The 16,140-nt window shown below is 34.1% G+C and overlaps 1 protein-coding gene across 2 annotated transcripts; it reads left to right on the top strand.

The window, feature by feature from the left end:
* Nucleotides 1-10,078: 10,078 nt before the first annotated feature.
* On the top strand, nt 10,079-12,330 carry LOC107458729 (extensin-like). Of its 2 annotated transcripts, none has more exons than XM_052252220.1 (3): nt 10,079-10,367; nt 10,636-11,610; nt 12,031-12,330. In XM_052252220.1, exons 1-3 carry the CDS (start codon nt 10,286-10,288, stop codon nt 12,075-12,077), a joined length of 1,104 nt encoding a protein of 367 aa, XP_052108180.1. In that variant the 5' UTR covers nt 10,079-10,285; the 3' UTR covers nt 12,078-12,330. The 2 variants fall into 2 exon arrangements, with proteins under 2 accessions (XP_052108180.1, XP_015932417.1); XM_016076931.3 differs by having other exon boundaries at nt 10,080-10,367; nt 12,046-12,330.
* Nucleotides 12,331-16,140: the final 3,810 nt, after the last annotated feature.

Genomic DNA, 16,140 nt, shown 5'->3' with positions numbered 1-16,140 from the left:
ACCTTAGACCGGGCGCATATCTCTTGGATTCCTTAATCAGAATCTTCGTGGTATAAGCTAGAATTGATGGCGGCATTCATGAGAATCCGGAAAGTCTAAACCTTGTCTGTGGTATTCCGAGTAGGATTCAGGGATTGAATGACTGTGACGAGCTTCAAACTCGCGATTGTTGGGCGTGATGACAAACGCAAAAGAATCAAGGGATTCTATTTCGACATGATCGAGAACCGACAGATGATTAGCCGTGCTGTGACAGAGTATTTGGACCTTTTTCACTGAGAGGATGGGATGTAGCCATTGACAACGGTGATGCCCTACATACATCTTGCCATAGAAAGGAGTGACAAAGATTGGATAAAAGCAGTAGGAAAGCAGAGATTCAGAAGGAACACAACACCTCCATACACTTATCCGAAATTCCCACTATTGAATTACATGAGTAACTCTATCTTTATTTTCTGCTTTATTATTTATTATTCGAAAACTCCATAACATTTATTATCCGCCTGACTGAGATTTACAAGATGACCATAGCTTGCTTGATACCAACAATCTCCTTAGGATCGACCCTTACTCGCGTAAGGTATTACTTGAACGACTCAGTGCACTTGCTAGTTAGTTGTGTGTAGTTGTGACTAAGTGTGATTCACGTTTGAGAGCGCTACCAAGTTTTTGGTGCCATTGTTGATGATCACAATTTCGTGCACCAGATGCCTCAATGGATGCATTTTCTTCCACACAACTATTGGGAGCAACTCAACACCTCTTTGGGAGATTTGAGTTCCAATTTGGAGCAACAAAGGATGGAGCACCAAGAGCACTCCATTATTCTCCATGAAGTTAGAGAGGATCAAATAGCCATGAGGGAAGAGCAACAAAGGCAGGGAAGAGACATTGAGGAGCTCAAGCACTCCATAGGATCTTCAAGAAGGAGTACTAGTCTCCATCATTAAGGTGGACCCGTTCTTTGATTTCCTTGTTCTTATCTTTCTATTTTTCGATTTTTATGCTTTATGTTTGTCTATGTTTGTGTCTTTATTACATGATCATTAGTGTCTGGTGTCTATGCCTTGAAGCTATGAATGTCCCATAAATCCTTCATCTTTCTTAAATGAAAAATGTTCTTAATTACAAAAGAACAAGAAGTACATGGATTTCGACTTTTATCTTGAAATTAGTCTAATTATTTTTATGTGGTGGCAATACTTTTTATTTTCTGAATGAATGCTTGAACAATGAATATTTTTTATAGTGAAGTTCATTGAATATTAAAATTGTTGGCTCTTGAAAGAATGATGAACAAAGAAAAATGTTATTGATAATCTGAAAAATCATAAAATTGATTCTTGAAGCAAGAAAAAGCAGTGAATAACAAAGCTTGCGGAAAAAAAGGGCAAAAAAGAAAAAGAAAGAAAAAGAAAAAGCAAGCAGAAAAAGCCAATAGCCCTTTAACTCAAAAGGCAAGGGTAAAAGGGATCCAAGGCTTTGAGCATTAATGGATAGGAGGGCCCAAAGGAATAAAATCCTGGCCTAAGCAGCTAAATCAAGGGCCTAAGCGGCTAAATCAAGCTGTCCCTAACCATGTGCTTGTGTCATGAAGGTCCAAGTGAAAAGCTTGAGACTGAGTGGTTAAAGTCGTGATCCAAAACAAGAAGAGTGTGCTTAAGAACTCTAGACACCTCTAACTGGGAACTTTAGCAAAGCTAAGTCACAATCTGAAAAGGTTCACCTAGTTATGTGTCTGTGACATTTATGTATTCGGTGGTAATAATGAAAAACAAAGTGCTTAGGGTCACGGCCAAGACTCATAAAGTAGCTGTGTTCAAGAATCAACATACTGAATTAGGAGAATCAATAACACTATCTTAATTCTAAATTCCTAGAGATGCCAATCAGTCTAAACTTCAAAGGATAAAGTGAGATGCCAAAACTGTTCAGAAGCAAAAAGCTACTAGTCCCGCTCATCTAATTGGAGCTAACCTTCATTGATATTTTGGAATTCATTGTATATTCTCTTTTTTTATTCTATTTTGTTTTCAGTTGCTTGGGGACAAGCAATAATTTAAGTTTGGTATTGTGATGAGCAGATAATTTATATGCTTTTTGGCATTGTTTTTAGGTAGTTTTTAGTATGATTTAGTTAGTTTTTAGTATATAATTATTAGTTTTTATGCAAAAATAACATTCACTACAAGAAAAACACCCATTCAGGTACACTTGAAAAGTGTAGCCAAAAATGAAAAAAAAATGATGTCTTAGGAAAAGGCTACGCTTTTTAGGCTTTGGAGACACTTTTGTTGGCAATGCCTACACTAGTGTTGCCTATTCTCAAAGGCTACGCTTTTCTGTATCAAAGGCTACGCTTCTGGCCTTTGAGAATAGGGTACGCTTTTTAAGTGATGCTGTTCAGGATCAAAGACTACGTTTTTCAACACTAATGGTTACCATAATTCTAAAGAATAGGCTACACTTTTCAGGGCTACTGCATCACTTTATAAATGTAACAAATAGTATACTTATAGCTACACTTATATAGAGTAGCTATAGATATATATATAAACAGAAATTTCTAACAATTTTTTTATCTAAAATATAATATTTGAAAATATAATTATATATATAATCCTGTATTTGTTATTAAATTAGTTAATTGTTATAAAATAAAAATGAATACATATATAATAATACCGTACAATAATCTTTAAATAATAAAAATTATACTGAAACAAAGTATAATTATATAATGAACCAAAAATATTGGGATGATCATAATTTTGAGTATTCATACATCTCAAAGTAGAATAAGTATACTCATATAATGCACTTAGAGTTTACTACTAATAAACTAGAAAAAATCAAAATATTATATCATATAAATGTATCTTAGCTTCTAATAAAAGACATCATCATCATCAACCATACATCGTCTTTCAATTTTCATCTTTGTCAATAAACCATCATGATAAGCATCTCAATCTTCACTCGCATCTTTAGAATTATCCTGCATAATTATATAAAAAAATAATTATAATTTGAAAAAGTACAACAAGAAAAAAAGTAATTAAAATATTAATAACACCTACAGTATCCGAGCGGCATAGCATAATTCAAACTACTCTTCTTTTCATATCACCAAAAACATAAAATAAGAAACAAAATCATACTATGCTTGAATAAAAAATTAAATAAACCATAGTCTTTTGCTTTAAAATAAAAATCACATTCAGGGGATACTATATAAGTCACCATAAAGGACATAACTAAAAAATCGACTAACACAACTTCAATTCATACTAAATGGGAACTAAAATCAGAAACTCAAGTGCATTGTGCAAGTGACAAGCAGCGCTATTCGCATAAGAAAAAACTAGTCATACGATATTTATGTTTGGAATACGTAAACAAATAACAATCATCCTAATTAACAATTAACAATATATAAATAAATATTAGAGAATAAGAAAAAACTAGTCATACCATATTTATGTTTGGAATATGTGTTGATCCATGAGCGCTATTCGCATCAATTGGAGAGTGTTGGGCATTTTGTAACAAAGCTTCAATTTCTTCCGGCCTCATTCCAGGTTCAGATCGTTAAACTAGTAACTTAATCATGTTTCACAATCCATGAAGGTCAGCCTCTTGGTGCTGCTGTTTGGCCTTCATGTCTCCAAGTTCAGCCTTCAAAGATGTGACTTCCTCTTGGTGCTGCTGCTTGAGTTCAGAAATTTCTGCATGCTTTTTTAAGTCTCTTCATGTAACAGATCTTCCATAGCACCTAACCCAACCTGGTTGTTCTTTTCCAAAGAAAGACTCAAAAACTTCCTCATCTGTTTCACCAGCAGCTTGCCAATTTTGGAATTCTTCCTGATTAGAAGAAACATTTAAAATAGAATTAGTTACCGTACCCTAAATTTGATTTATAATCATTAATAATTCAATGAACTCTCATATAATTACTATGAGTTTGTGTGTTTTTCTGTGATTTCAGGTATTTTCTGGCTGAAATTGAGGGACCTGAGCAAAAATCTGATTCAGAGACTAAAAAAGGACCGCAGATGTTGTTGGATTCTGACCTCCCTGCACTCGAAACGGATGTTTTGGAGCTACATAAGCCCAATTGGCTCGCTCTCAATTGCGTTGGAAATTAGACATCTTGGGATTTCCAGAAATATATAATAGTCCATACTTTGCTTGAGTTTTGATAACGCAAACTGGCGTTTTAATGCCAACTTTCTACCCTTTTCTGGCGTTAAACGCCAGAACTGGCATAAAAGCTAGAGTTAAACGCCCAAACTGGCACCAAAGCTGGCGTTTAACTCCAAGAAAAGCTATGCACGTGAAAACTTCAATGCTCAACCCAAGCACACACCAAGTGGGCCCCGGAAGTGGATTTCTACATCATTTGCTTATTTCTGTAAACCCTAGGTTACTAGTTTATTATAAATAGGACCTTTTACTATTGTATTTATATTAGGAGATCTTTAGATCATTTTTGAGACTATATTTGTATCACTGTTGATCTCTTGATCACGTTTAGGGGGGCTGGCCATTCGGCCATGCCTGAACCTTCATCACTTATGTATTTTTCAACGGTGGAGTTTCTACACCTCATAAATTAAGGTGTGGAGCTCTGCTGTTCCTCATGAATTAATGCAATTACTACTGTTTTCTATTCAATTCAAGTTTATTCTTGTTCTAAGATATTCATTCACACTTCAACATGATGAACGCGTGCCTGACAACCACTTCCGTTCTATCTGAAAACAAGCTTGAATGTATATCTCTTGGCATACTAGTCCATGGCGCATGGTTGCCTCTCCTGACAACAGAGCCTTCTATTCCGTGAGTTCAGAGACTTCATGGTATACGCTAGAATCAATTGGCAGCATTCTTGAGATCTGAAAAGTCTAAACCTTGTCTGTGGTATTCCGAGTAGGATCTGGGATGGGATGACTATGACGAGCTTCAAACTCATGACTGTTGGGCACAATGATAGTGCGCAAAAGGATCGTTGGATCTTATTCCGACACAAGTGAGAACCGACAGATGATTAGCCCTATGTAACCCGTAGCCGGACTATTTTCACTGAGAGAACGGATAGTAGCCATTGACAACGGTGATCCCCCAACATACAGCTTGCCATGGAAAGGAGTACGCATGACTGGATGAAAGCAGTAGGAAAGGAGGGATTCAGAAGGAACAAAGCATCTTCATATGCTCATCTGAAATTCCTACCAATGAATTACATACGTATCTCTATCTTATTTTATGTTTTATCTATCTTTTAATTATCAAAATCCTATAACCATTTGAATCTGCCTGACTGAGATTTACAAGATGACCATAGCTTGCTTCAAGCCGATAATCTCCGTGGGATCGACCCTTGCTCACGTAAGGTATTACTTGGACGACCCAGTGCACTTGTTGGTCAGCTACGTGGAGTTGTGAAGAAAGTGTGTGAGATCACTATTTCGCGTACCAGTACCCAATTCCCAAGATCTCAACAAAAATATAAAAAATATACTTTTATCCCAACCAATGTTCCCAAAATTCTCCACACTTGAATGATACATATTCTCACTAGCCTAAGCTAATCAAAGACAAAGGTTGCTGAGTTATGTCGGGAGCGGGACAAAACCAACAGATGAGCTCATTACCTGCACTAGGGATAGACATGCATCATACTTGTTTGCACATATTTGTTTGTGAGTGTGTTTTGTGTGATTGTGGGTGTGCTAAATAATGGTTTGAATTCTGTATTCTATAACTGTTGAATTGGATTGTACTTTGTTTACTGTTATTGCTGACCAAGTATATATAAAATGAATATAACTATACACCCCGACCCTACTAAGAACTCAACAGTTCTTACCCCATATCCCCACCCCTTTCAGTTATAGGTGCAAAGGTTTAGTGCGGAACTACAGGAGCATAGAAGATTATGTTCACGAGTTGAGTTGTTAGAATTTATGTTCCCCTCATCGTTTATTATTTTTAGTTTAGAGGGATAGGATTTGTTTTTGAGAATCTTAGAATAAGTCTATGCATTTAGCATTATGTGAATATATTTATCTTTGTGGTTAAGTGGTTTAAAATAAAAAATCTTCATTTTCTTAATTGAAAATTTAGGTTCGTATTCGCAAAGGTTCAGTATTAAATAAATCTAGTATGAAATTAAAGGAGCAGAAGTAGGTGACACCAGACTTTTAGTGTAATCATAAGTTGTTAAAAGTTAGGGTGTTACTCAAAATGTTTAAACCATTGATTTGAACCTAAATTGTAGTTGCCCCAAAAGAAATCTCGCAAGGTAAAAAGGATGTAGTCTAAGGCATAACTGCCAGGTAGTATCCGTTGAGTTTCGAAGGACCACCCATAAAGATTTTATCCATGCCCTCTAACAAGTTGTACTTTAAAATAAAGCCAAAACCCACTTCTATAATGTTGAATCCTCCTTTCAACCTCCATAACCCTTTGGGTATATGGATTAAAGCAGTGTAATTTACATGCTTCCCAAGAAACTTATTCATTAAACTTCCTTAATATGATGTAGCAAGAGTTCTTTTTCCCTCTTCCAAAAAAGTCACGGATGGTGGTTCAATATCACCCTATTTACCAGAGACGATGGCCAACCTATCCCCATCCAAAGCCTCATTAACAACAAGAGGTTTAGGTGCTGAAGCTCCTACCTCTTTGTCCTTAAAAGACACTTTAAATCCTTTTGGTCTCTTCTTGACACCAGATGCAACCCTTCAATTCGCTCTCACCAGGATCACTTTTTCTCTCATTGTCCATGAATCTAAAACTAAAACTTCACCTGCAAAACCAGACTAGAAAAGACACACAAATAGAAACCAGATGAAGGAAATCAATCGTTATGTATAGAAATATGTATTTGACGTCTCAAAAATATTTATTATACTATCATCATAAATAAATTTGATTATTTTACTATTATAGATTTGATTATTCTATTATGGTAGGTTTGATTTTTCATAGGCTAATCATTTAACTAAAAAAATATGTGAATCAATATGTATAAATATAAAGAAATATATATGGTGGATGATTTTTTTTTTTCAAAAAAAAGAGGGTCAAAGACTCCCGCAGAAAATAAAGACTAATATGATCCTCTTAATCTAAAACAACCAAAACAATCAAAGGGAGCTTGAGAGATGTCAGAAGAGGAACATCAAACACATGCAACCCAAGTGGTAAGTCTTGTCCTCTTTTAGCTAGAGAATGAGCAATAATATTGCAGTTAGTGGTTAATTTGGTTACTGAATACACAGTATTTTTGTATAAAAAAATAAACTTTAAATAATAAACATGTCATGCTCTACTGAATTCGAGTCCGATCCGCCGCAGCAGCTAAAACTTGTCCACCAAATGAATACTTGGGTATAATTTTATTTTTTGTTTTTGTTTTGTTGGAATTTCTATTTAAATTTGACTATTTTAATTTTTAGTAGATATAATTTTGAATTTTAAATGTATGAGAAAAAATATTTGAGACATGATATCTCCTGCAATCATTTTGTTGTATTTTTTATAGATAAATGGTGTATTAAAGATTGATATACGTTGGTTATTTAATTATATTGATATTTTTATGTAGCATTGTTAAAAATTATCGAATCTATGAGTTGGAGGCAAATGGTTAATATTGTTTGTTGATGGAGTGTTCTTTGCTTTTTTAAAAACAAATTGTATTTTATTGGAAACTGGTTAGGACCATTTGTTAAATATTTTAGGTTATTTTATTTGATTAATTTTATTAGTTCAAGAGTTGTTAATGATAGTAAAAAAGTGGAGGTAGTTGTTTAAACAGTAGCAGAGAAAAAATGGTGATGATGGTAGTGATATTTTGTGGTAAGGACAATATTGACATTTTATAAAGAGTTAATTTATTGTTGTATTTTGTGCTTACTTATCAAACAAATTAAAAAAATACGTGTATCACTATGTCTATGTCTTCAATGTCTATATATTTATGTCTATGTCTCAAAATACACATAAACCAAACGCAGCCTTTAGCCACCTAAAATGGTATCTTTTTTTTTCTCAAAAGTAGGTTCGTAAAAATGAGGCATTTAACGGATTCGGCTCAATTAATCTGTAAATTAAACAGACTAGTTTACAAAATAAATAAGTGGTCTGTTTAATCTATTTAAAATTTTTTTCATTCTTTTTCCTATTTTTTTAATGTTCTAACAAATTTTTTAACAATTTAACATAAATATCTTAACTTCTAATCCAATAATCTATTAAGAAAGGCACAACATTTGACCCATATTTTAGTCTAAATATTAGTTTCTTATTTATAATTGAAAATTTTTTATTTGGCCTGACAGGTTTTGACCCATTTGCCATCCCTTAATCCATTTAATTAAGATGGTGGATGGCAGGCTTTTAATGAGACAGGGTAGGATGAATTTTTTTGTTTGCCATTCTTAGATATGTAGCTTATCAACTATTTAATAAGAAGATAAAATTTTTATCATCTTAATAAGTCTCACATTTGGTATTATTCTAAAATTTAATTAGTAAAAGAATGCGAATTAACTAATATTGTCTTTTAATACAGCTACTAGTATATAACAGGATAAAATTATATGAGTAATAATTAAAAATTCTAATTTATCTTTTTATTTATTCTCTTAACACCTAAATAAATGAACATTTTAATATATATAATTTTTTAAAAACATCAAGAAGTTAAAAAATTTAAAATTTTCTTTAATTAGAAGTTAGGAAGATGATTAAGACTACATACCAATCATTTTTCAAATTAAAATTACTAAAATATTTGGACACTAAACCAGCCTTTTTCTTATTCATTTAATCCTTGAATAATTATTTTTCAGTCAAAATTTTTTTAGTTACTTCATTGTTAATCTCAAAGAATCACCCAAAACATTTTGCAGTCTCAATTTTTCTCTTCATTGAGAGCTTTTAGTTATTTGTGTATAATTATTAATTTCAAACTATGAATACTAATATACTATACATGAAAACATTAAATTTTAACCCCAATTTTATGTCAAACCAAAACACCTCTGGCTCTAAGCCTAATTCGCTTATTCTTTGCCAAGTGCCAACTTTCGACGCAGGAATGATTAACAAACCAAAAATGAGGATTAAGGAGAAAAATGAAGATTATATTCAGATTCCAAACAAAAACTTCTCACAAGCAGAAACTCCTCATTCTCTTCCTAGTAATTAGGCTAACCCATACCTAATAAGTAATAACACACAACAAAGAATTAATAAACCATAGTAATACAAAACGTCATAAAAGTTGCCCAAGTACTAAATTAGTAGTATGTCACATCACTTATCTCTTGTTTTCCTACGTAAACAATCTCTGTCTATCCTTTTCCACCATAAAAAAGAGTTGTATCTCTAAAACAAGAAACTTTGACTCATTAATGGTAGCCTAAAGCATACTTTCCCTAAAAGCAATGTAAGAAGCAAAAATTGGTTGCATTCTTTTTAAGAGCCAATTTGAAGATATAACTCACTGTATATATTTTTCTTTTAGAATACGGTGATGCTATCATAAAATGTAAAGATTGTCTTTTTTTAATAAAAAAATCCACACAAAAAAAAAAATCATCTACATTGCACATGTTCTTTAATCTATAATTTTAGTAAAAATCTTTGTTTTTTTACTACACCAATTCCTCTTCCTCACGCTATACAAGCCCACAACAAGAAGAGAAGAGTTTAGTGTTTTTGTAAGAGAGCTTTGAGTAGAAAGCAAGCAAAACAAAAAGAGCCTAAAACCAAAAACTTTCATCTTTTTCCAAGGGAAGCAAGCATATATACCACCATGAAAAATGTACTTGTAATAAATAATAAATATCAAGAAGAAAACCAAAAAGTGGGTGTTGTTGGGGACAATTTCTAGTCTAATTCCCATAAAAACACACATTTTTAAGAATTTTTCTGCACTTTAAGATTCCTTCTTGCACACATTTTTAGCAAATTAAAGATGATGAGTGTGCATCAAAGCAGTGCCACAACAAAGAATAAATCTTTACAACAAACAGAACCACTTGTCCACTCTTCCTTTACTCTGGTGGCAATTTCTAGTAGTAATAAATCATCCAAGTGTCTATATGCATTTATAAAGGCGTCACATTGTTCTTCCTTTGGGTCTTTCTATACTCTGGAAAATTGGGAGTGCAATAAAAAGAGAGTTAAGCAGTAATAAGAAGCCTTCCATTTTGTGTAGCACTATTGCACATTATTGCATTAACCAAAATTTCTAAGTGGGTCAATGGGAACAAGCAGATTGAGACTGAGAGCTATGGTGCTTCTTCTCTACATGACTTTAGCATCTGTTTCTCTCACTCGTTGTGGTAAGTCTTGCCTTTTTTTTTCGCCATTGTTTCATCTGCCATTGCTTTGGGTATAATATGTATCAGGTTTTTAGACCTCATTGTCGTCATTGCCCAAATGTAAAAATTCCAACTTAGATGTAAACAAATGTGCTTTGGACAAATGTATATATCATAATCAATGATTGGATTATAATATTATTATTGAGATCAAACAAATTACATTTCTAATGGCAATTATGTCATGCTTGATCATAGTTTAGAATCCTCTTTGATATCCCCTTTGCAGATGCAGATAGATCAATGAGACTACTATTGAAAGGCCCTAATAAACATAGAAGGAACATAACCAACAATAAGATCACAAAGAAATTGAAAATGACAAAGAAAATTGACCTTAACCCAAACACATTTTCATCAAACGCACAACCATATAGTGTTAGCTCCCCATTTTCTTTGCCACCTTATGAATCACTACCTCCAGTTCCATTACCAGACAGCAATAGCAACCCTCCATATTGTGTGTATCCGCCTCCAACTTCACCTTCAGCCAACATTCCAACCCCCACAGGGTATCAATCATCACCCCCTTACTATTACTCCTCACCAACAATTCCAACCCAAGGCCCACCACCAAGCCCAACAACAATCATTACCCCAGGCCCACCTGAGTCATTCCCTAGCCCAACAACAATTATCCCAGGCCCACCTGAGTCCTTCCCCAGCCCAACAACGCCTGACATTGTTCCAAGCCCACCAGAGAATGTGCCGGGCTCACCGGAGCCCATAGAGAATCCCCCAATTATTATACCAGGCCCACCTGGCCCATCAATGAGCCCGCCTTCTTTTGAGCCCACCCCACCGTACTACATTCCGTCCCCTTCTAGCGGTGGTGTCAACCCTGGCCCACCAACTATTTATCCGTCACCAACCGGAGGCAATGTCCCCAGCCCCGTAGTGTTTCAGCCGCCCGTGATCTACCCACCACCAAGTGTTCCACCGCCGCCGAACATGGCTCCTAGCACGGCGTTGTGGTGTGTAGCCAAGCCATCAGTCCCTGACCCAATTATCCAAGAGGCCATGAATTATGCTTGCTGGTCAGGGGCAGATTGCACTTCTATTCAGCCTAGTGGGCCTTGTTATGAGCCCAACACTGTTTTTGCACATGCTTCATATGCTTTTAATAGTTATTGGCAAAGGACTAAGGGTGCTGGTGGCAATTGTGAATTTGGAGGGACAGCCATGTTGGTTGCTGTTGATCCAAGTAAGTAGAAAAGAAAAAAGAGAAATTTGATTCTCTATTTTCGTTAATGTTTTACTTTATCTTATTTTCAGTTGATTTTTTTTATTTATAATTTTAATTATGAAAAGTAATATTGTGTAGTGTGTATAGGTAGTTTCTTTTTCCAAGTAAGATATTTTTTTTTTTATTTTGACAAACTTTCCATAAAATATCAAGAAATATTTAAACATTTTTCAATTGCAATAAAAAATACATCTTTTTTTTTTGGGCAGAAGAAAAAAACTAGCCAGAACAAGTTCTAAACTCTATTTAGTATAAGCAATAGAATATAATGATTTTTTTTAATGAACTAGAATATAATGATTAACTTTGTAGTTTATTGACACTATTATGTATTGGTATAACTAATTACAATCATGTTAGGTGTATAATTAAGAGTAGCTTTTGTTTTTGCAGGCTACGATGGATGCCATTTCACTTACAATTGACCAATGGAAAGCAATCATTGCTCTTTCAATGCCCCTTTCTTTTTTTTCTTTTTTTGTTGTTTCTGATTTTAGCAAGATATTTACCACTTGAAACCGCGCGCGTATAAGACTTGAAGAGTGAAGATCCTCTTTGTTCTCGTAATCTCTCTTCTCCCTTTGTGTAAGATGTGGATTTTGTAAGTAACATAGAATGGTACCATTGAATTGTAGAGTATTTCTTACCATTTAATCAAATTAACTCGTTTGTAGCAAAGCCCCTTCCAAAAAGAGAGAGAAAAATCTTGTAATTCAAATAAAATGTATAGAAGGCAAAGACGAAGTGTATTGTGTTTTTTAGGATCTGGTGTAAAAATAGGTAAAACATATGTCTAAAAATTTGTTGACAACAAATGACACGTGTTCCAAAAGAGAGAGAAAAACTACGGCTCTATCGAGTGATCGTCATCATGCATCCGCACGTTTTGCTGTTGTTGCAGTTTTTAGCAGCCCTTGACCAAAATATTAGTTGATAATGACCATTGACCAATACTCTTCTTACTAGCAATTTTTTTTGGGTCGACAGATGGGATAAATTCCAATTCTAGGTATTAGACACACTCACACACACACCACATCTACACATACAAGATATCTTCTTTTTTTAGTTAAGTTTGTGTTAGATGAGGTTCAAATCCAAAATTTCTTAATAAGAAAGGAGACATATGGTTCATTGACAACAATTATTAATTAACAAGATTTTTTTTGAATTTTTTGATATTTTTATTAGATTTGTCATTATTTAATTTGGATATTATTTTTTTGAACTTTCATTTAACTCAAATCACATTTTATAATTTTTGTTGCATATTGTTATGAATTTTATATATCAAAATCAAAAACAAGGAAAGAAAGGCCCAGGAAAAAATAACAAAAAAATAACAAAAAAAACACAAATAAAGAAAACACACCTAGAACAACGACTATAAGGGTTCGAAACAAAAACTCACTGCATCAAAGGGGAATAAAAATATGGAACACAACAATTTTGACGACTCTCGGTGATAAGAACAGAATCTGACAGAAACTATGGAAGGTTAGGGCAAGGCAGAACAGCGACAGTGGCTGCTCCAATCAACACTTACGGCAACGCAATGGCTTAGAAACGATGCAGTAGCTTAACGATGAGCTCCAGTGGATGGCAACGCGACGACAAAGCACAACAACAGTGAGACATCCCTCCTTCTTACTTTCAAGCTCCTCGGCGGCAGCACAGCAGCCTGACAAAGGCAGAATGGCAACGACATCAAGCTCTAGCAGCGGCGGTCGAGCTTCAACGGTGACGGGGCACCCCTTCTGCTTTCCTTCATCGCGTTTTCTCTCTTCATTGAGCTCTTTCTCTCACTAGCGCTCAAAGACGATGACAAGCTAGCTTCAACGATGGCGGCTAGGGCTCCTTCTCCTCTTCTTTGTGTGTCGCGTCTCTCCCTCTCACGACAACAACAACAATGACGCTCGTTGCCGGCACCGCGCCGTCCTCTCCTTCCTCTCTTCTTCTGGTCCGCGTGTGTGTGTGGGTGGAGTGCGTTGTGTGTGAGTGAAGAGGAGTGAGGGTGGCGGTTGGGTGGATTAGGGTTAGGGTGTGTGTGTGAAAGAGAGGGAGTTTCAGGATTATGGTGTTTAGAATTAAGTAAAAAGAGTAGTGTAGAGTAGTAATTAAAAATCAAATATAGTTCAACATAATTACTTTTGAGAATACTATTTATTTAAAAACTCGCCAATTAGTTTCAAATAGCTACTCTAATTTTTAAATCAGAGATATAATTAATTTTCTTAGTTCATAAAAATTAGTTTAAATATCTTTAATAAAATAATTTTCATTATAGAAAGCTCAATTTAATAAAATAAAACACAACTTATTCATATTTAAATTTTCCGAAAATAATGGGTGTGATATCCTATCGGAATCAATTACATAAAAAAAAACAAAAGATAAAAATTAAGAAGTTTGAATAAATGGACATTTTATAGCCCACTTATCAAACCATCGACCTCTGATCTCAATGGGAATCTTATTGTAGTTTGGCCATGGGTGATCATACAGTAGCTTGATGGCATAAGGAAACTTCTTTGTACATCAACCTCTTGCCTTAGTCTTAACCACAACCTCTCAACTAAATTTGCATGACCCCATATATGGCAAATAGTACTTGTTGTGCATGTTGGGATAAAATAAAAGGGTCATAATCTCTATATTTTCTAGTTACATTTACTTTAGTGATATTGTAATCATTATGCTTTCATTTTCTTAATTGCAAACTTGGATCAAACCTTTCATTTTTAGACACACACACACCCCTTGCACAAAGTATGACAAAAATACTCTAGATGAATTATGTTGTATAACACGCTATACATATCAAAATGACCACTTCTTGTATCCCCGCAGACTTAGATCCCAGTGTTATCCATTATTTCCATTGACCATATAAGGAATAAAACCTATATCTGTTAATATTGTAGATTGGAAAGCTTATTCCCTTATTCGTTGGACCCTAACTAAGTACAACTAGTCGTATTCTATTGAGTCAATAGATTCACTCAAATGTATTCTCTGAACCAAAATAGAAAATGATGAGTGATGAGTCAGGATTTATTTCTTGGAATAACCTAAGATGCAATAGTATAAATAAAAAATGTTACATTACTCAATGGTTCATTAAATAACAAGTTAAAATATCATTTGAAACATTGATAACATACAGTAAAATTTGATCACAATTAAGCAATACATGCAAATGTACGGCCTCAATTTCCTTCTTGTCTAATCGATATTCACTACCTGCATCCCTCACAACTCCTTTTTGAACAAAGATTTGGTAGGTTAGTTCGCTAATCAATGATTCTTCTTTCCCATTGTTTTTTCCAAATCTTGTTCTCTCTGATTTAATATGAGGCTTAAAATAGAAAGAGTAAAATTCAAATGTCTCTTTAGCTAGAAATGACTTGCATATACTACCCTCAATTTGAGTTCTGTTCACAATTCGCTTGAATGACCCAATCAACCTCTCAAAAGGATACATCCACCAAAATTTAATAGGTCAACGCACTCTTATTTCGTATAGTAGGTGGACCATTACATAAAAAATCTAAGGAGTAATATCCTCTCTACATACATAGTATGATGGAAATGTTCTTCTCCATGACGATAAGACCATCAATCCTTAGTTTGGTTGCATATATCTCCTTAAAAAAATTACTTAGTTTTGTGACAGATTTTCAGATGTTGGTTACACTGGTAGTAACACTGACATTCGTACCACCATCGATGCAGGAGGAGAGGGACGCCCAAGATGACGATGTTGATGATTACAAGGAACTATAGCTAGGATTTATTTTCATACTTTGTTAGTTGACATTGCTTTTATTTCATTTAGTACTTTGTTATATAGCATTTCTTTTATTGTGTACTTTAGTTTGATATAAAAAAAATTAATATTTATTGTTATAACAAAAAACTATTAATCAATAAGTACAAGATGAATATACTCAAGAGGAGGAGGTGAAGAGTATGAAGGACAAATTAACATTTTTGTACCACTTGGATAATATAAAGCAAAGCTAAATGCAAGTGGTAACCTAAGAGTAATTTTCCAAGGACTTAAACCAACTTCAAAACACTTGGTGCTATACTTTCCACACCCCTTATTAATATAAATGACAATAAAAGTAAAGAAATTAAGGGTTAAAAGATAATGAAATTCTAATAAATTATGGTTCAAATATAACCTCTTCACCTACATCTAGTCCTCTCCACTAAGGTGTTGAGATTTCTACTATATCACCAAGCTTCTAGGTGCTTGATAAACGGCTACAAAAAAGAGAACTTGATTAATGCCTTATGGTATATGATCATTACTCTTATACTAAGCCATTTATGCCTCATGGTATATTATCACCACTCTTATACTAAACCACTTGTAACAGCGTAACTTTCAGTATGTTTAGATTTTACTAAAAATTGAGTGCTACCAACTTGTCTTGCTAATTATTATCTATTATTTAATAAATATGAGCCTGATCGTAG

Source organism: Arachis duranensis, chromosome 7, assembly GCF_000817695.3.
Source record: "Arachis duranensis cultivar V14167 chromosome 7, aradu.V14167.gnm2.J7QH, whole genome shotgun sequence".
Lineage (NCBI taxonomy): Eukaryota > Viridiplantae > Streptophyta > Magnoliopsida > Fabales > Fabaceae > Arachis > Arachis duranensis.
The sequence above is the reverse complement of the archived record's forward strand: the minus strand, read 5'-3'. Positions and strand labels throughout refer to the sequence as shown.

Coding starts and splice junctions, on each gene's coding strand:
- LOC107458729 (XM_052252220.1), top strand. CDS start 10,286: ATGGGAACAAGCAGATTGAGACTGAGAGCTATGGTGCTTCTTCTCTAC. Junction 10,368..10,635: donor TGTTTCTCTCACTCGTTGTG/GTAAGTCTTGCC, acceptor TCCCCTTTGCAG/ATGCAGATAGATCAATGAGA. Junction 11,611..12,030: donor GTTGGTTGCTGTTGATCCAA/GTAAGTAGAAAA, acceptor AATTAAGAGTAG/CTTTTGTTTTTGCAGGCTAC.